Source organism: Macaca fascicularis, chromosome 11, assembly GCF_037993035.2.
Source record: "Macaca fascicularis isolate 582-1 chromosome 11, T2T-MFA8v1.1".
Lineage (NCBI taxonomy): Eukaryota > Metazoa > Chordata > Mammalia > Primates > Cercopithecidae > Macaca > Macaca fascicularis.
Window position 1 is genome coordinate 116,114,366 of NC_088385.1, and position 21,061 is coordinate 116,135,426.

At 49.4% G+C, this 21,061-nt stretch overlaps 1 protein-coding gene and 1 pseudogene across 9 annotated transcripts in view; one reads left to right on the forward strand and one right to left on the reverse strand.

The window, feature by feature from the left end:
• Positions 1–15,137, forward strand: part of ACACB (acetyl-CoA carboxylase beta) — a 166,411-nt gene extending 151,274 nt beyond the window's left edge. For 7 of the 9 annotated variants that reach the window (XM_065524772.1, XM_074007734.1, XM_045365880.2 and 4 more), the window contains 10 exons: positions 321–441; positions 2,242–2,338; positions 5,171–5,267; positions 5,877–6,012; positions 7,377–7,554; positions 9,242–9,354; positions 11,120–11,274; positions 11,966–12,136; positions 12,245–12,381; positions 13,131–15,137. In XM_065524772.1, coding sequence (XP_065380844.1) covers positions 321–441; positions 2,242–2,338; positions 5,171–5,267; positions 5,877–6,012; positions 7,377–7,554; positions 9,242–9,354; positions 11,120–11,274; positions 11,966–12,136; positions 12,245–12,381; positions 13,131–13,257 — 1,332 coding nt within the window. In that variant the 3' untranslated portion in view covers positions 13,258–15,137. Of the gene's footprint in view, positions 1–320; positions 442–2,241; positions 2,339–4,658; positions 5,268–5,876; positions 6,330–7,376; positions 7,555–9,241; positions 9,355–11,119; positions 11,275–11,965; positions 12,137–12,244; positions 12,382–13,130 lie in introns of those variants that run through there. The other 2 variants (XR_012420593.1, XM_065524773.2) reach the window with 2 other exon arrangements.
• A 2,755-nt stretch (positions 15,138–17,892) lies between these two features.
• Positions 17,893–19,677, reverse strand: LOC102118081 (polyadenylate-binding protein 1 pseudogene; annotated as a pseudogene).
• Positions 19,678–21,061: the final 1,384 nt, after the last annotated feature.

The following is a 21,061-nucleotide window of genomic DNA, read 5'->3' on the forward strand; positions in this document are numbered from 1 at the left end:
CTTTTAAGATGTTTTTCCTCCTCTCTGACCATATATAACAGTAGCAACCCTTTCCTGTGTTTCTTTAACTTCCCAGCATCAGTGATGCCATGTGAACCGGGAAGCACACTCAGGAGTTCATAAACTAGATTTCAGAAGAATCCATGGGACGGCCAGTCCTTATCTGGCATTTTCCAATCAGAGCAGTGGCTTCAGGAGCCCTAGGGAGGGGATATTGGTGCATAACCAGGCATAATCATAGTCAGAGGAGCAAAGTGCTGATCAGGGGCATTATTGACAAGCACCACAGACTGAGTCAGAGACTTGGCTTTCTTTTTTAGGATAATCACAGCCCTGTCCCTATCATCACACCCACTGACCCCATTGACAGAGAAATTGAATTCCTCCCATCCAGAGCTCCCTACGACCCCCGGTGGATGCTTGCAGGAAGGCCTCACCCAAGTAAGTTCTAAAGCATTTTGCCTAGGACCTCGTCTTGGGTTTCTTTCTAGGGCTTGAGACAAAGGAGCACTTAGGTAGAAGGCTTGATATTTGTTCTCATATCCCAGAGAGGTACACCTGAAATCAAATGCAGGGAGAGTAGAGAAATAGAGATTTTATTCCAGGCTTTTCCTCAGCCATTGACCCAGAAGGGGTGGAAACAGCCTCCAATTTCTGGAGCTAATAGATGGAGGTGGGGTGCAATGGTGGTCGTGGTCTCCCTCCCCTGATGCTCCATGCTCCGTGGTCTCTAACTGCTCCACTGTCTCATCAGTAGAAAATTCAGTGCTGAAACATCAGAGTTTCAAAGAGAAGACTCCATCTTTCTCTCTTTCGTTCTCTCTTACAAAGGAACTCTGTGAGTTTACACAGGATAGGTAATTTGGTCTCTTCTCTTTTTTTTTTTTTTTTTGAGACAGTGTTGCTCTGCCGCCCGGGCTGGAGTGCAGTGGCATGATCTTGGCTCACTGCAATCTCTGCCTCCTGGGTTCAAGTGATTCTCCTGCCTCAGTCTACTGAGTAGCTGGGATTACAGGTGCCTGCCACCACACCCAGCTAATTTTTGTATTTTTAGTAGAGACGGAATTTCACCATGTTGGCCAGGCTGGTCTTGAACTCCTGACCTCAAGTGATCTGCCTACCTCAGCCTCCCAAAGTGCTGGAATTATAGACATGAGCCACCATGCCTGGCCAATTTGGCCTCTTCTATACCTACACACACAGACACACACACACGTGGACACGTGAACACACATGCACATGCACACATATTTTTGCATATACACATTCTCTCCTTTTCTCTGAAAGGGATGAGTTTCTCTCTTGGAGGTATATTATTTCATTCTGAGCAACCAGAACACAACAGGAAAGCTGAGCTGCTCCTGTCACTGTATCCCAAATCTAGAATTTCACATGCTGCTACCTTTAGACTTGGCTGGTCTTCGGCAGTGCGACGCAGGAGAGGTGACCCTCGGCAGCGTGCCAGACTCCGGCCAGTGCAAGGAGCCCTGTGGCTTCCTTCTCTCTCTTTTCATTTCTCTTGGGCTTTCTGGCCTGTAAACACAGAGGGGACTACTTATCTCCATTAAAAAATGTTCAGCTTCTCACTGTCAGGCCAGTCCTTGGCAGATGCTGAAGTTGGGCTGTTGCGTGCCTGGGTGCCGGGCCTCCCACGCCTGAGACGCCTCCCACTCTGGCTGTGCCTCCTGGTCAGAGCCACAGCCATTTATGCTATCGCATGGATTTAAGTCATTTCCTTCCCTCCGATGGCTGTTGTTGACATCATCATATTCTCTCTCTGTCTCTCTCTGGGAAATTGAAACTTTTTTCCCAATTGAGTGGTTATTAAACTACAGCCAGCAGCTAGCAGGTCAGGGATGAGTTTTTCGGGGCAGGTGATCCCTTCCTGAAATCCCATCTTCCGGAGGTGTCTGTCCACTCTCTGCATCTTCGGAAGAGAGGGCAGAGACTGTGATTAGAATCTCAGCGCGTTTGGAAGTGGCTGGCTGTGGGTGGTAGTCAGATACTCCGTGTGGACTGAATTCTTGACTTGGTATATTTATTGCAGCTTGTTTGTCTTTTGAGGTGTTTTGGGAAGGGGGGAAAGGGGTTGGGACCTGTGTGGTTGTAGGTAGAAAGGGGTATCTGGGCTATGAGGTTAAAGCCAGGCTGTCGTTAGGGAGATTTTACGCAGCCAGGTGTGTCCTGGGGGCCCCCGGCCACCTGGCCCTCCAGCCTGGGCTTCTGCCCTTCTGCCCACAGCGCTGAAGGGAACGTGGCAGAGCGGATTCTTTGACCATGGCAGTTTCAAGGAAATCATGGCACCCTGGGCGCAGACCGTGGTGACAGGACGAGCAAGGTAATCACGAAGACGGGAGCAGGCTGCCCATGTCTGGCTCACCAGGCATTGGGACCCCCAGGTGTGAGACCACGGACCTCCAGGGGCAGTTTTCTTCTGGGCCTCAGGATTTTCTAAAAGAAAAAACCAATCTGGGGGATGGTTTCTGGAGTGTCTGTGTGTGCGGTATCTCAGCCAACCTCCTCCTGAGGCTGGGGACCCCTGCCTGTAATCAGGCCCCAGGCCACGAGGGCTGACAACTCCACTGGGCATCAGAAGGTGGCCTTGCGTGCTCTCCTCAGAAAACTTCACAGACACTGGCACTCTGAATTCCACTGTAGGGGAGCCATGGACAGGAGCCCTGTTGTATGCCAGTGTTGGTGGGAGGCTGAAATGCTTGCATGCTTTCCGAGCTGGGCAGCTCACCCTTCAGCCTCGTAGCCTCCATCTCTTTGGACAGCTCCACCTGCCTGAAAGTTCCTCCTTATAATGAGCCCAGAGCTGCATCCTCATCATTTATCACTCAGGTTCCTGGTACGATGTCGCAGCTGTAAGTCCAGGCTCTGTGCTGGACCTGAGGCCAAGCCCCATCTCCACTCACCCTCTCTGGTCCTCCACATCTGTAAGATAGGGATAATAATTCTACCTCAAAAGATTATTGTGATGATTAGATGCAATAACATAGGTGAAACACTTAAAATGTCCTACATACTCCATAAGTGGGACTGGCTGCTGTCATTTACGTCTTGGGCAATAAATACTAAAGTACATCCAGGGCTGGGCGTTGTGGCTCACGCCTGTAATCCCAACACTTTGAAGCCGAGGCAGGCAGATCACCTGAGGTCAGGAGTTCAAGACCAGCCTGGCCAACATAGCGAAACCCCATCTCTACTTAAAATACAAAAATTAGCTGGGCATGGTGGCAGGTGCCTTTAATCTCAGCTACTCAGGAGGCTGAGGCAGGAGAATCACTTGAACCCAGGAGGCGGAAGTTGCAGCACACCTAGATCACACCACTGCACTCCAGCCTAGGTGACAGAGGGAGACTCTGTCTCAATAAATGAATGAATGAATGAATGAATGAATGAATAAATAAATAAATAAAGTACAGCTGGGCACAGTGGCTCACATGCCTGTAATCCCAGCACTTCAGGAGACCAATGCAGGAGAATCACTTGAGCTCAAGGGTTTGACACCAGCCTGAGCAACATAGCAAGACCCCATCTCTACGAAAAATATTTTAAAATCAGGTGATTGTGGTGGCACACGCCTCTAGTGCCAGCTACTCAAGAAGCCAAGGCCGGAGGATTGCTTGAGCTCCTCGTAATATTTAATGTTAAGGGAAGAAATTGCTCATTCTATGATGCCAAGTGGAAAAGACATCAGTATCCAAAAGTCTCCGAAATATGTTGAACTTCTAACTGTTTAGAAAAAAAAGACTAGAAGGAAATAGATGAAAATGCTAACAGTATGGTAATGTGGGGTGACTCAAGTTTTTTTTTTTTTTTTTTTGAACGTTTGTTTTCCTGTCTTTCTAGCATGAATATATGTTACTTATTAACAAAATGAATTCTGGCCAGGTGCAATGGCTCACCCCTGTAATCCGAGCACTTTGGGAGGCCGAGGCAGGTGGATCACTTGAGGTCAGGAGTTTAGACCAGCCTGGACAACATGGTGAAATCCTGTCTCTACTAAAAATACAAAAATTAGCTGGGTGTGGTGGTGCGCGCCTGTAATTCCAGCTACTCGGGAGGCTGAAGCAGGAGAATTGTTTGAACCCGGGAGGCGGAGGTTGCATTGAGCTGAGATTGCGCCATTGCACTCCAGCCTGGGTGACAGAGCGAGACTCCATCTTCAAAATAAATAAAGTAAAATAAAATAAATTATATTTTTAAAAGCAAAGCAAAAAAAAATCCATTCCACCTTCCATGTGAAAACACTTTGAAGACTGCTCTGCCCAACCCCTGCCTTGTGGGGTAAATGAGAACCATGTAGTGATGCACAGTTCAGTAGCAAGTAACTGATGTAATGGCATCCCCTGAGCTGAGTCTCTGTCCAGTTCAACATCGCTCCGCCCTTCCCAAGTGCAAATTGATGTCTAGACCTATGCTGTCCAGTGTAGTAGCTGCTGGCCACATGTGATTCTTCAGTTTCATTATAATTAGTATTATTTCGAGACTGGGTCTTGCTCTGTCACCCAGGCTGGAGTGCAGAGGCATGATCACTGCTCACTGCAGCCTTGACCTCCTGGGCTCAAGCAATCCTCCCACCTCAGCCTCCCAAGTAGCTGGGACCACAGGTGTGCACCGCCACACCTAGCCAATTTTTTTATTTTTTGCAGATACAGGGTCTCACTATGTTGTCCAGGCTGGTCTCAAACTCCTGGACTCAAGCAATCCTCCTGCCTCAGACTCCCAAAGTGCTAGGATTACAGGCGTGAGCCACCATGCCCGGCTCCTTCAGTTTAAATTGAACTAAGTCAAAGTGACAGAGGATGACCTGTTCAATTCCTCACACTTGCCACGTTCCACGTGCAGCCCACAACTCCTGTATTGGACAGCGCAGATGGAGAACGTGGCCCTCATCACGGAAAGTTCTAGTGGCTCATGCTGCTCCAGGCCCCACACCATCCCAGCCCTCCTCTGATGGTTCTTGCCCCAAAAAGGGCACCAATAGGTCTGCTACCTTTCAAGGCTCTCACCATTTTGGGGCTTTTTCTTTGCCTTCCAATAAAATAATCCGCCAGATTAAAAAGAACATTCTCCTCCACACGCCCTCACCCCCACACCCAGAGGTCCCCAAATGTGTCTGGGGTGCTGCCCAGGGTCTGGCTCACCAGTGCTCGTTTTCCAGGCTTGGGGGGATTCCCGTGGGAGTGATTGCTGTGGAGACGCGGACTGTGGAGGTGGTGGTCCCTGCAGACCCTGCCAACCTGGATTCTGAGGCCAAGGTGAGGGGGCCAGGAGCTGTGGCTGCTGGTTCAGCCAGCAGTACTGTCTTGAGAGTGGGTCCTGGGCATGGGGGTCCCATCCCTGCCCTGCCAGCTCAGGTGGAGAAGCAGGGGACCCAGTGCAGTCCCTGGCCCTGGGGGGGCTTAGTGGCTATTTCTCTGACACTTTCTCTATGGGTTGCATAAAGGGCTGCACCTTCTTGCTTCTTCCTCAGCAGATGATAAAGGTCCCTAGAAACCCTTCCTGCCTCCTGCCCTGCCCCTGTTGCTGTTTCTGCACTAGGCCAGGGCACAGACTGAGAAGCTCAGGAGTCAGAGGGCCAGGTCCCAGGGCCAGCTTTCCCCCAGCTCAGTGTGACCTTGACGAGCTCGGCACCCCTCAGAGCCTGGAAATGAGGGCCACGGGAACCTTGCTGGGCTGCAATGGGAGGGTCAAGCCTGGTCCTGAGCCGAGGAGATGGGGCTTCTATCCTTCTGAGCCCTGGCTCTGGTGCTGGGGCCAGCACAGATCAGATCGCCTGCTATCCAGGGCGAGGCTGCGGCAGCCGTCCCTGTGTCCTGGGCTGCTGTTGCGCAGAGGCATCTGATCCCCACAGCTCTGTGTTCCAGATAATTCAGCAGGCAGGGCAGGTGTGGTTCCCAGACTCAGCCTACAAAACCGCCCAGGCCATCAAGGACTTCAACCGGGAGAAGTTGCCCCTGATGATCTTTGCCAACTGGAGGGGGTTCTCCGGTGGCATGAAAGGTAAGCCCCTCCCTGCCTGTGGTTACCCCAAAGCCTTGGGGTCAGCACCCAGGACAGCACCCTCTGGGTGGTGACGCTCATGTCCTAGTCTGTGCCCATCATCATCTTAGCTGTGTCTCCCAACAACCCTGAGGACAAAAGACTGTTCAGGTGCCCCACTACCCTGCTTTAAAGATGAGGAACTGCTGGGCACAGTGGCAGGCACCTGTAATCCCGGTGCTTTGGGAGGCCAAAGCAGAAGGATCATTTGAGGCCAGGAGTTTGAGACCAGCCTGGGCAGTATAGCAAGACCCTGTCTCTACAAAAAATAAAATAAATGTTTAAAAAATTAGCTGGGCGTAGTGGCGCATGCCTATTGTCCCAGCTATTTGGGAGGCTGAGGTGGGAGGATTGCTTGAGCCCAGGAAGTTGAGGCTGCACTCCAGCCTGGATAACAGAGTGAGACCCCCATCTCAAAAAAAAAAAAAAAAAGTGGAACTGAGGGTTGGAGGCAAAGTGTGACTTTCTAGAGGTCACACCATGAGGTCCAGCCTCATGACTGGGGCAGCCCCAGGAGCTGTCCGGTGACCTGGGCAGGCACCTCTCCATTTGGCAAGGTGAGGAGGATGTTTGTCCGCCCTTCCCTCTGCAGAAAGCGGCTCTGAGCCTCATGTGACCTTACAATTGCGTGAGGACTTTTTAAGCCACCAAGCATGTTTTGGGAGAGAGTGGCTGTTAGACCACTGGGGTGTTGAGGACAGAGCTGGATGGGAGGCAGGCAGACCTGCTGTGAGTCCTTGTTAGCTGGGAGACATCACTGAGCCTCAGTTTCCCTCCTTAGTAAAAGGGGGTTAAGAACAGAACCAACCTCAGAGGGCTGAGGTAAAGGTCTGATGAGCTAATTGCTGGCATGCAGTGTGATTGTCAGTGCTGTTATTACTGCATTCTTGTTTTCATGCAGGGTGCCTGGGGACCTGGAGAAATGTGTCTTGGTGGGAAATAAGGGCCATGTTGCCTGTGCACATTGGGGAAGGATCAGTGTGACTGTTAGCGAGGGTTTTCTTTGCTGGAAATGGTGGAGCAGGGCGGGGACAGTCACGGGTGAGGGCATCTCAATTCCAGTTGGAAAGAATCCTAGAGATTGGTTTCTCCCTGTGCCTTCACAGATAAGGTCACTGAGGCCCATACCGGGTGAATGACCTGTTCAAGGTCACACGGCCACTTAGAGAGCGATCAGTGCTCCCGACTCCCAGCCCAGTGCTCTCCAAGCCTCCTAGCTGAGCTCGCTCTCTCAGGACCCCCAGGACAACTAGGGCAGTGGGTTTCGTGTGTGGATGAGTGAGGGCCCTGAAATTGCCAAACTGGGAGGCTGCTTTGCTTTTCAGACATGTATGATCAGGTGCTGAAGTTTGGAGCCTACATCGTGGATGGCCTCAGACAATACAAACAGCCCATCCTGATCTATATCCCACCCTATGCGGAGCTCCGGGGAGGCTCCTGGGTGGTCATAGATGCCACCATCAACCCGCTGTGCATAGAAATGTATGCGGACAAAGAGAGCAGGTGGGTGTGTTGCCTTTAGCCTGGCTTAGCCTTTTCTTGTTCTCCCAGCCTTGAGAACCCATGACCTTGGGGGATCATGGAGGGGTGCAGTGGCTGGAACCTGTGGGTGGTGGAGGAATGTTGTCTCTTCTTTCATGGTTTATACTCCTCCTTCCCAAGGAAGTTTGCAATCAAAAAATAAAAAGGAAAGACCGAAAGCACTTGAGCTTCCTGGCAGCCAGGATGAAAAGGGAAATATGATGAGCCATGTATCTCTCATTAGACTGAGCTTCTCCCAAAGCTATGAGTTCCTATAGGAAATGTTTTATTCAGTTTTAAATCCCAGGGTCTAGCACAGTGCCTAACTCCTGGTAGGTGGTCAGAAAATACTGGCTAAACAAATGACTGAATGAATATCTGCATGAGAGGATACTGGTTCTTTGCAGGAGAGTTAACCTCCTTGGCACTTTCCTTAGGAGGAATTTATTAGAGATTCTTACAGAAAGGATCATGACAATAATGTTCACAGCACAGTGACTGATGACTTTGAAGTGAAAACTACATGCTATATAGGATGTAAAGGCCTCAATAGTCATTCTGCTCCAAATATAGGCACAGCATTCCTGTGTTCACTCCTTCATTCATTTGTTAATTCTGCTAGACATTATGATATGGTGGCAGATGGGCCAAGCTTGTCCTGCATTCAGGGCACTTAGACCCTTGTCAGGGACTGCTGAGGTCAGTCCTCCAGGAAGACTCAGGATACTGAGCAGCACTTGAATGGAGTCATTGCTAACTTTTCATGCTGGCCACCAGGAAGCTCAAAGCTACTGATAGTATTCTTCAGGGCTTCTAAGCTGTCAAAAGCAAAAAGCGGCAGGGGGAGAATGAGGAGTAAATAAAAATGTTGGAAATGAGGCCAGGTGTGGTAGCTCACGCCTGTAATCCCAGCACTTTGGGAGACTGAGGTGGGTAGATCACTTGAGGCCAGGAGTTCAAGACCAGCCTGGCCAACACAATGAAACCCCGTCTCTACTAAAAATACAAGAATTAGCTGGGCATGGTGGTATGCACCTGTAATCCCAGCTACTCGGGGGGCTGAGGCAGGAGAATCACTTGAACCCGGGAGGCAGAGATTACAGTGAACCGAGATAGTGCCACTGCACTCCAGCCTGGGTGACAGAGTGAGACCCTGTCTAAAACAAAACAAAACAACAACAACAAAAAAAAAAAAAAAAGAAAAAGAAAAGAAAAGAAAATGTATGTTGGAAATGGAAGGACAGCTCACACAAGACCATGCTGGGCTCTCAAGGTGCTTTTGTGAGATTTAAAGTGATCAGAAACAGTGCCCCACCTCTAGGAGAACAGAAATTAGCAAAGTTAGAGAGGACTGTGGCTGGAGAGCAGGAGGGTTATGCTGCCATGGAAAAAGTCATACACTCTTAGAACCGAAAGGGGCCTTCCAGAGTTCAGAAAGCATTATTTTAAACAGTTGGCTCAGTCTTTACATCTGTGGGTAAAGATGCGGAGGCCCAGAGAGGGAAAGTGACTCGCCCAAGGGCACACAGCATGTGTAGGGGTAAAAGAGCTGAGAACTGACCCCCAGATCTTCTGGCTCTCTTCCCTCCGGCTCCCCCAACATCCATTAGCCGTTGCTTGCTGGGCAATGCCTCATACACCCCCATCCCTCTGCCTCTTCTCTTTTAAGGGGGGGTGTTCTGGAGCCAGAGGGGACAGTGGAGATTAAGTTCCGAAAGAAAGATCTGATAAAGTCCATGAGAAGGATCGATCCAGCTTACAAGAAGCTCATGGAACAGCTAGGTAAGGGGGTCCCAAAGGCTTCACCTCTCAGAGGTCAAGAGAAGCCCCAGCCGGTCCCATTGCTGGGGGTTTCTAGGATGTTAAAAATAAAATGAAGAAATATCAAAATACAGCTATAATAACTGTGAGGTTTTTAAAGATATTCACATTTATCTTTGTTTGTTTTGTTTTGTTTTTTTTGAGACGAGGTCTGGCTCTATTGCCTAGGCTGGAGTGCAGGGTGCAATCTCAACTCACTGCAACCTCTGTCTTCTGGGCTTAAGCCATCCTCCCATCTCAGCCTGAGTAGCTGGGACTACAGGTACGCACAACCATGCCCAGCTAATTTTTGTATTTTTGTAGATAGGGGGTTTCGCCATGTTGCCCAGGCTGCTCTCAAACTTCTGGGCTCAAGCGATCCACCTGCCTCAGCATCCCAAAATGCTGGGATTACAGGCATGAGCCACCATAACTGGAGGACATTCACATTTCTAAATCAACCTTTTTAACATTAAATATCTATCTATATAGATAGATATATAATGCCATCGTGAATTTATGTCTCAGAATACACAAAAGATAGCAATTGAAGTATTTGGGGCTGATGGGGAATATCAGAATTTTGGTGGCAAAATGTTCCTTTAGAATTCCCAATCAGACATAAGATATTTTACTAACTTTGTTTGAATGACAGCTTTGTTTCACTTGTCATCTTTAGACATAATTCTCTTTATGTATTTATTTGTTTATTTTTGAGACAGAGTCTTGCTCTGTCGCCCAGGTGCAGTGGTGCAATCTCAGCTCACTGCAACCTTTGCCTCCCAGGTTCAAGCAATTCTCATGCCTCAGGCTCTGAAGTAGCTGGAATTACAGGTGTGTGCCACCACACTTGGCTGATTTTTGTGTTTTTAGTAGAGATGGGGTTTCACCATGTTGGCCAGGCTGGTCTCGAACTCCTGGCCTCAAGTGATTTGCCTGCCTCAGCCTCCCAAAGTGCTGGGATTTCAGGCATGAGCCACCACGTCTGGCCACAAGATGTAATTCTCTTTAAATATCCATTTTAAGTGTCAGTGTCTTGTGCTATTCACAAGATTAATTACAGTGTGTGCATGTAATTTCTTTGGTTGGTATCAGGGTAATGCTGCTCTCATAGAATGAGTTGAAGTGTTCGCTCCTATTTTCTGAGTTTGTGCAGAATTGGCATTATTTCTTTGTTTTTGATAGAGGTTTTTACCTATAAATTCAACTTCTTTGTTATATATAGGACTATTTGTGTTATCTATTTCCTCCTAGGTGAGCTTTGGTGGTTCGTGTGTTTCAAGGAATTTGTGTATTTCATCTTAAGTTGTCAATTTGGCATAGAGTTGCTTATAATATTCCCTTATAATATTTTACAATATGTACTAAAAATAGTAATTGATATAGTATTCTGTAAGCACAGTAGGTCTGATGGAAGGGGAAAATGTAGAGTTGCATGTTGAATGCTGTCTTGCAATTGTGAGTGCATTTCTGAGACTGTACTAGCTATTTGATCTGAGACAAAGGGGGCCGTCAAGATGGGCCTTGGGTGGGGGCGAGGCCAGTGGACTCTGGGGGACCTAGGGGGTTGAGAGCAGCCTGTGTAGCAGGAGGAGTAATATCAGAGTTAAAGCTCAGACCTCTCATGAGGCAAGGCCTGTCCTGCAAATCCTGATTTGTGCCTTCTTCAAAAAAAAAAAAAAAAATCTCCACCCCACCACATATGGCCACCTTCCGTGACTTGACTGGCCTTTCTGCTCACCTGCAGGGGAACCTGATCTCTCAGACAAGGACCGCAGGGACCTGGAGGGCCGGCTGAAGGCTCGCGAGGACCTGCTGCTCCCCATCTACCACCAGGTGGCGGTGCAGTTCGCCGACTTCCACGACACGCCCGGCCGGATGCTGGAGAAGGGCGTCATATCTGTGAGAGCCACGGCTGCCGTGTGGGGTGCAAAGAGCCTACCCTGTTTTCCAAAACGTGGAGGACATTTGGGCTCAGGGGGGCTTGGGATGGGTCAAATGCTGCAGATGGGAGACACCTGGGAGCTTTAAAATAATCCCGATCCCCAGATGGCACTGCAGACCAATGAAATCCAAACACCTGGACAGGAGCCTGGCAGTCATGATTTTTAAAATCCCCAAGAGATTCTAATAAGCAACAAAGTCTGATGGCTCGGCCAGTTTGGACCTGGACCAGGGGTAGAAATCATTGTTCCTGTCCAGCATTCACCCCGCCCCTCACTATTGCAAGGACATCCCACAGTCACCTCCTACCCATGTCCATTACTCACTGGTTCTCTTGCTGCATTGTTCTCCCTCCCAACTGGCTCATGCCTCACACAAGCCTGTGTTTGTGTCAGTTGAGGTAGAGGTGGGTGCTGGGTTTTTATGGGGGACATTTTTTCACCTATGGCCCATCTGGAGTCCTGGTGATGTCCTGGCTCTGAGCAGGTGCCTTCCCCTCCCTGAGCCTCAGCTTGCTTGCCTGGGATGTTTTGGGAATGATCTCAGAGCCTGGGCCCAGTCCCGGGCAGCCACTGTCATGGGTGTGGTCAGAGCCAGCAGCCCATCTCCTCCTTCCCTTTCTGGGGATTCAAGCCTGGCTCCTCCGCAGGACATCCTGGAGTGGAAGACCGCGCGCACCTTCCTGTATTGGCGTCTGCGCCGCCTCCTCCTGGAGGACCAGGTCAAGCAGGAGATCCTGCGGGCCAGCGGGGAGCTGAGTCACGTGCACATCCAGTCCATGCTGCGCCGCTGGTTCGTGGAGACGGAGGGGGCTGTCAAGGTGGGCCTGGGGTGAGAACGAGGCCGGTGGGCACAGAGGGTGCTGGGGGCTGAGGCAGCCAGCCCACAGCTGGGTACCTCTCTGAGGCATCCTCTGCCCCCTCCCCAGGCCTACCTGTGGGACAACAACCAGGTGGTTGTGCAGTGGCTAGAACAGCACTGGCAGGTGGAGGACGGCCCGCGCTCCACCATCCGCGAGAACATCACGTACCTGAAGCACGACTCTGTCCTCAAGACCATCCGAGGGTGAGTGGCCACCGCACCTGCTTCCCAGGCTCCTGGCAAGGACCCGAGCCAGCATTGACCCCCAGCTGCCCACTCCTAGGCAGCCACTTGAACCCGCCACACTGTGCAGTCCCAGGGCCTCAGGGCCAGGGTCGTGTGCTGAAAGCCACAGTCTGGGGTTGGGCCCCCACCCGGCCCCCAGTAAAGAGACCATACTCCCCAATGCCCGGTCTCCCAGCCCGGTGGCCGGGGTGGGGCAGAGAGCCCAGGGGTGCTATGAAGACAGTGTGAGATCCTTCCAACTCATGACCCTTGCTGGAATATGGACTTATCCAAAGTCACAGCTTGAGCAGGGTTAGTCACAGAACCCACATTTGGAACCGCTAGCCTTCAGGCTGCTGGCTTCCACGCCAGTGTTGGCCTTTCCACAGCGTCCCCTCCCCCAGTTGCCATGCAGTCCCCCTGTGAAGGAGGGAGTCCAGCACAGGGGACCCCATTTTGGGGATGAAGCTGAGACTCAGGGCAGTGTCTTGTCTCAGGTCATGTGACACAGCAGTGACCAGTAGGGACAGTGGTGCCTCAAGACATTCTGATCTTTAGGTCACAGCCCTCCTGCTGCACAGGACCATCGCCCCCTTGGGGACCACAGCAGGAAGGGACTTGGGAGCTCTGGGTTCTGGGGTGTGGCCCCACACAAGGAGTCTGCCATCCTAGGGGCCACTGAAAAAGTGGCTGGAGTGACCCCAGCCCTCCTCTCACCTCCCTCACAGCCTGGTTCAAGAAAACCCCGAGGTGGCCGTGGACTGTGTGATATACCTGAGCCAGCACATCAGCCCAGCTGAGCGGGCACAGGTCATCCACCTGCTGTCTACCATGGACAGCCCGGCCTCCACCTGACCCCGGCCTGCCCCGCCATTCCCGGGACCACAGCAGGAGGAACCACCCACACCCACTATCGGTACGCCCTCAGCAGACCTTGAAGACCTGCTTTTAAAAAAAGAAAATCCTGGGCACTTCTGCAGGGCTGCTGGTTCCGAGCTGACACCTGTCTCAATAAAAGGCCCAGGAGTGCCTCTCCCAAACACAAACAACCTCCTCTGCATAGCTGGGAAGTTTCTTTTGTTTTGTCTCTGAAGACAGCATTTTTATTGCATCACTAAATCTAATCAAGCTAAAACATCCCTGTTTCCTTTTGCAAAACAGTGCCTGGCCTGTGGGATCCAGGCGTTCTTCAGGCTTCTTGGATATCATATCATGAAATCTTTTATTTTTTTACTCTGAGACCAGCACTAGATGTAAGCATCTCATATATTTCAGCCAAATAAATGGGCCAAGGAAAAAAAAATATATATATAGACAGGACTAGAGAAAAACCTATTTTTGTAATGATGTTTCTTTGGATACTGTCTAGTCACCCAGGAAAATGTATGGATGAAATTTTTTTTTTTTTTTTTTTGAGACAGAGTCTTACTCTGTCACCTAGGCTGGAATGGGGTAGCATGATCTCACTGCAACCTTCATCTCCCAGGTTCAAGCTGTTCTCCTGTCTCAGCCTCCTAGATAGCTGGGATTACAGGTGCCCATCACCATGTCCAGCTAATTCTTGTATTTTTAGTAGAGACACAGTTTCACCATGTAGGTCAGGCTGGTCTTGATCCCTTGACTTCAGGTAATCCACCCACCTTGGCCCCCCAAAGTGCTGGGATTACAGGCGTGAGCCACCATCTTTGGCCAGATGATTTTTTATTGCAAGAATGAAACGGCATTTTGTTCCCCAAATGGCCCTAGTGAATCACTAGGAGGGCTCCACTGGTAGGCCATGTTTAGCACTGGTTGCCAGGGATTCTCTTTTTGAGAGAGGGAAAGCAAAATGAATGGAAGTGCCTGGCCAGAGGTTTCAGGGCTTCTGGAGGATCCTCTCGCATAGCTCGAGGTCCTCTGCCTGCCTCTTCCCTCCAAGGAAAATGAGGACTGCCCCTTCCCCCTGCAGGATTGGCCCCCAGCCTGTGCAGGCACCCTTCTCTTGCCCAAGTGGGGAGCACAGAGGCGGAGAGGAATCCCTTGCCACACCCATGGCCCAGCTTGCTCACAAGTGTCACGTCTGTGACGGTCACCACTGCTCCCTTGGAGGGCCACTTGAGTCACTGTTGCTCCCTTGCCTGCTGGCTTGATGAGCACAGATGGTGGGATCTGACCGAGGGGCAGAGCTGTCGGTGACTAAGGACTGGACTGTGGTGACCATACCGATTTGCTCAGGGAGGATGTTGCAATGCATCCAGCAGCTCCTGGCTCTGCAGGCGGCACAGCCCGGGGCCCTGCAATCCTCTGGTTTCTCCCATTGGGGTGGAGTGGGGGAGTGGAGGGAGTTGGCCACAACCCACTGCTGTGATGGGCGGTTTGTCCAAGGATGCTGTATATGATGCCTGGTCAATGTGGAAGCCCATGAAGTCACCCAGGGAAGCCTCCAAAAGCTGGGATGCTTGAGGGTATCCAAGTTGAAAAAGACAAAATCTGACCATTAGCCAGTGACGGCCCTGGCAAATGAAGGTGTGGTGGGGCAGTGAGGGATGGGAGAAGGTGAATTATTCCTTATTCCACCCCGAGGTTTGCTGGGGTGAGGGGAAGAATTGATGCTGCTTTGGGAACTGAAGGTTTTTCTGTTGGGAAGGCCCTCTTGGTTTTGGAGAGAAAGGCACGTTATGAGTAGCTGCTACCCTGGAACGGTGGGCAGAGAGCCTACCAGGAAATGTGCAGAATAAACTATTTTTTGAAGGAAACACTTTGGCCTTGACTTTATTGTCTGGACTGGAGAAGGCAGGTGGCCTCCTCCAAAGGTAGGTGTTCACCTTTGTACCCTCCATTCCTGACACCACAGCTGAGACTTTGAGTGAGTTCCCATCACAGGGGCAGACAGGGATGCAGTGAAGGGAGCTGAAGGCTGGACTGAATTGGACAAAGTCATCCCTTTTTGAAAGCTTTAGGGAAAAAATGTTTTAGAAAAATACATGTAAGCCTAGTCAATGCCACAGGCAAAAAGGGAGCTTCTCTGGAAGAAGGGGGCGGGGGGTTGGCCCAGGCACTTCACATGTGAGTTCCATTCCTTTCCACCACCATGATCCACCCCTGCTGTGCAGATGAGGAAGCTGAGGCACAGAGAGGTGAAGGCATTTGTCCATGGTTCCGCAGGGACGGAATAAGTCGGCTTGGCTCCAGAACCCAGCCCTTTCCTTTTATGACCTAGGTCCTTGGTGGGCAGGTTTAAGCCACACTTAGGAGTTGGTTGTACATGGACCAAAACTGCGGAAGAAGCCCCCACCACAGCTTCTCAGCACACAGAGACTATTCCGTTTTTCTCCAAAATACAGAACAACAACTGTTACTTTGATTCTGCCTGACACCTTTTCCAGGCATTTCCCCCTCACGAGGGATGGGCCAATGAGAGTTCTCCATTCCCCCTGACAGTGACTGACGCAGGTATGGGCGTGTGTCCTCAGTAGGGCTGATCAGAATTCTTTAGGGATGGCTGACAATGCTGATGTGGAGAGGACCTACCAATGCAGGGGAAATCCAAGCCCAGAGATAGAGGGGGAGACCCAGTCCTGTTGGTGGTACTTGGATGCCTGGATCAAGCCATGCCTGAAGTCAGTAGCCCAGTCCCAGGAACCTATCCATGGTTTTTGTTTGTTTATTTGTTTTAATGCTTGCACTAGTTTGAGTTGGAGCTCTATTCTTAGCCCCAGAGATGGCCTAGTTAGCCCAGAAGACAGCAGTTTATTTCCACCCACAGCAGCACCTAATGCTGGTCTGCATCAGCAGACCCTCCAGGCAGGGAGGTGAGGAGCTGAGAACAAGCTGAAATGCAACCCTCTGGGATGGGGAGAAGGAAGCTCTGATTTAATTTTGCATCCTGAAGACTACGGGTCAATTTTCGTTTTCATCTGGATTTGAAACCCGGACACAAGCTGCCATCTGCCGCTAAGGATGCTGGAGTTTACTCTGTGGACATCAGCTGAAAGTGCTTTTCCTGACAAGGCTTTTCTCCCTTGGAGGACTTAGTGTGGCTAGTCACAAGGGCAAGGGAGAAAGGATCAGACCACTGAGTATGGACAGAGGTCTTGCTGGGCAGGTTGGGTGCTAACTGAACACTCCCCACGATGGCCACTGGTCACGTGCCAGTTTCTGGCCTCCTTCCACACAATCCTCATGTGACCCTTGGAGGTGGTTGCTACATACACTCAATCCTCATTTTTTTTTTTATGAGACAGGGTCTCGCTCTGTTGCCCAGGCTGGAGTCCATTGATGTGATTTCAGCTCACTGCAGCCTCAACCTCCTGGGCACAAATGATCCTCCCACCTCAGCCTCCCGAGTATCTGGGACTACAGGCATGCACCACCATGCCCAGCTAACTCTTTCAGTTTTTGTAGAGACGGGGTCTAGCTATGTTGTCCAGGCTGGTCTCAAACTCTTGGCCTCAAGTGATCCTCCCACCTCAGCATCCTAGAGTGCTAGAATTACAGGTGTGAGCCACTATACCCAGCCTCTATCCTCATTTTTATAGACGAGAAAATCCAGGCTCAGAGATGAGCCAACTTCTCCAAGTGCACATAGCTGGTAAAAGGAGGGGCCAGGCCAGGAACCCAGGCTGGCCCAGACCCAGTCCCCCTGGGCTTAATGCCTTTCCGTAAGTCCTGAACCTTTGCAAGGGTTAGATCCCAAAACATGAGAGCATTCTGTAGACCAAGCTCCACTCCTCCTGCCTCCCTGGCTTCCTGGCTAATGCAGCCAACGCCATCATTCAGATCCTCATCAAAAACCTCATGCTCTTCATGCCAAGAGCCCACACGAGGGTGGGCTGCCCTCTTTCCTGATTGGCAGATTTTGCAGCCCTTGATTGGCAGATTCTGTAGCCCCTAAACCACTCAGAGGAACCTCACATTTCTGCATGCACAGTGGGCTCCTCCACATCACAAATGTAAATGTGGGCTGGGTTGTCCCCATTTCTACTCCTTTCTTTGGCCTCCTCAATCTCTTATTTTATTATCTTATTATTTTGCCTTCATCTGCTCCAAAAGTCAGTTGGCCTTTTTTTCTCAGGGTCATTCTTTTCCCCTAACATTTTTTTTTTTTTTTTTTTTTTTTTCACTGTTTAAGGAATTTTTATTAAAGCAAGAATTTTATAATCCAAATTACGTTTCCTTTCTCAGTTATCAATTCTGTTATTTAAAACAGAACTGACATTTTGAGCTATTCCGCAGTAAAGAATTACAAAATTAAAGAAAGGAATGTTTTAAATTTTTGTACTTTGCTGAAAATTCTTTTTCCCAGGGTCTATAAAACATTAATTTGTTTTTATATTTTACTATTTTTTTGTGTTTTTTTTTTTTTTTTTTTTTTTTTTAATCAAGAAGTAATCTAGGACTAGCATTATGTTTGCTAGACCTGGCATTTGCTCGGTACATAAGGTTCAAAGTTTCCTTTCCTTTTTTTATTTATTTTATATTTTGCAATGTTTTTTTTCCATAATATTTAAGTTTTTCGATGTTTAGATATTTTTCTTCGGTGAAGCACAAGTTTCTTTTCGTGGTCCCTGATCAATTTTAAACAGTTGGAACACCGGTGGCACTGTTAACTGCTGTCTGGGCAGCCTCTTTAGCTTGGTGGGCTTGTAGTACAGCTACAGCTTCATCAACCTTAGAACGGAGTGACTCAGGAGACTCGAGCATATGAAGAAGTTCTGAATTATCAATCTCCAACAACATGCCAGTGATTTTACCAGCAAGAGTAGGGTGCATGGCTTGAATAAGAGGAAACAGCCGTTCACCCAACATTTGCTTTTGCTCTTGAGGAGGGGCAGATGCCAACATGGAAGCAGTCAAAGGTTCCTGACCTTGTACATGAACAGCAGGCTGTTGCATTGTAACTTGTGGCTGTGCATTAAGATGTTGCTGAGGATTGCGAACTCCTGCAGCATATTTATACTGTGGAACGGTGCGGACAGCAGGAGTAGCTGCAGCAGCTGCAGCTGCAGGACGTGGACCCATTGTCTGTGTTGATGTGTTAGCAACACGCTGTGTTGACATGACTCGTGGAACCTGTGAAGAAGCTGGTCTCATAGTACTAAATGGTGGTCTAGGAGCAGCTGGGCGGATAGCACCGGGCATATTTTGGAATGGATGAGGTCTGGCACCCTGAGCAGTCCAGCGAGGACTTGGTCTTAGTTGAGCAATTTGGCTAGGAGGATAGTATGCAGCACGGTTCTGAGTCTGTGGGAGAGCTGCCATGAAGTAACCTGAAGGAGGTGCTGGCTGGTAGGGGTTGATTACAGGGTTGGGCACAGCTCGTACACTTGCCATTCTCTGCATATACTGGTTAGTGAGGTGAGCCTGGCGCTCTTCTTTGCGCTGAGCTAAAGCTACATACAATGGCTTTGTGGCCACAATTCTACCGTTCATTTCTGTAACTGCTTTAGTGGCTTCTTCTGGGGAGGAGAAACATACAAAACAAAACCCTTTGCTGCCACCACCCTCCATCATAACCTTTGCACTAGTGATTGTACCAAATGGAGAAAACTCTTTCCGGAGACGTTCATCATCAATACCATCATCAAGATTTTTCACATAAAGATTAACACCCTGGTATCTGGTGATCCTATCTTGCTTCATCTGTTCAAATTTGCGCTTAAGTTCCGTCTGCCGTTCCACCTTTTTCTGAGCTCGACCAACATAAATTTGTTTTCCATTGAGCTCCTTTCCATTCATCTCATCCACAGCTTTCTGTGCATCTTCATGCCTTTCAAAGCTTACAAATCCAAATCCTTTGGATTTTCCACTTTCATCAGTCACTACTTTCACACTTAAGGCAGGCCCAAACTTGCCAAAGAGATCCTTAAGGCGCTCATCATCCATGTCTTCTCCAAAATTCTTGATGTAAACATTGGTGAATTCTTTTGCCTTAGCTCCAAGTTCAGCTTCTCGTTCTTTACGAGACTTAAATCGTCCAACAAATACTTTGCGATCATTTAGGAGCATTCCATTCATTTTTTCAATAGCTCGTTCAGCTGCTTCCTGCGTCTCAAAGTGTACAAATCCATAGCCCTTGGAACCATTTTCATCACAAACCACCTTACATGAAAGGATGTTACCAAAAGCAGAAAATGTATCATACAGTGCTTTATTATCAATGGATTTGTCCAGATTTTTAATGAATATGTTGCCTACTCCACTTTTGCGAAGTGATGGATCACGCTGAGACCACATGATGCGTACTGGTTTGCCCTTTATAACATCAAAATTCATGGTGTCCAAAGCACGCTCCGCGTCCGCCCCCTAACATTTTATTATGAAAATTTCCAAATGCCAAAAAGTCAAAATATTTCATAGCACTCACTCTAACCCACCATCTCGATGCCACCGTTGACATCTGACTGTGCTTGTACCTTCTTTAACACCGCTCTCTCCATCTGTCCATCTCTCCTTTATCTGTGAATGCATGCTATTATTTTGTCACATTTCAGAGTAAATTGCAGACATTAATACATTTCTCCAGAGTTATTTTTGCATTTCAAAACCAGTTGTTTGTTTTGTAAATCACTTCCTGAGCTTTTCTGCAGCTGAGAGCACATCCAGATCAACAGAGCTGTGTTGAAATGAAGCAGCCAGTTGTGTGGCCAAAGAGGGAACCCCAGTTCTCACAATGCACACAGCCCCAGAAAAATGCTTTTGTCCACTATTTTATGAGCATGTGCCACAGGCCGAGCACTGTGACAGGGAACCGCCACGAGCAAGGCAACCCACTCCTGCCCTTGGGGACTGGTATCCTGGAGTTCCCAATAGGTAGAAATTGCAAGTGGCTAACCACAAGATGTTTAGGGTCACAACTAGTCAAAACAGTGACTGTTAAATCCAGAAATATCCAGGGTCCACCTTCAGAGTCCCTGTGACAGGAACATGATAGAGAAGGGAACAAGGACCATCCACACAGGCCACAGAAAGGTTCTGAATGACCACCATGCACAGCAAAGCCTCCCTATGGCTTCTGCTAACTCAACCAGTGTGGACCAACCCGCCCTCTTCTGGGCACTGGCTGTGCAGCTGATGCACCGAGCCACGCTGCTTGACGTCTGGAGAGATCTGCCCAAAATGCCACTTCCCTGTACTAAGTGCCCTTGGGACAGAAGTATCACTCAGTCCTATAAGGCATGGCATGAGTCTTGGGGCCCAACTTCAGCTATGCGAGAGCATCCTGTTACTACCACGAATCAGCCTGTCTAAACTGTCAGTTCACCTCCAGGTGAGCACTGGCTGTTTCTCCTGGGGAACCTCTTCCCCCTTGGCCTTTGTCTGGCTGACTCCTACTCATCCCTCAACACCCAACTCAAATGGCACTTCCCCCAGACAGCCTTCTTTGACCACCTCTCCCATGGGTTGGGAGCCCTCCTCTGTGCTCTGACAGCCCCTGTTCTCTCTCTTGTGCAACATATATGAAACAGATTTCTAACTAAAACACACAGCTAGGGATCCCTAGGTGTTTCTGGTTGCTGAACCAGGGCTGGATTTTGGAGAATAGTCTGCTGATAGAGAGGTGGTCCTCTCCTGGAAGGTGAGGTGAGAGGATGCTCCTGATGATGTTCTGTATTTTGTAATACCCTGACCAATGGGGTATATCTTTGGACGGAGTACTGTGTAGGAAACACAGGCAAAG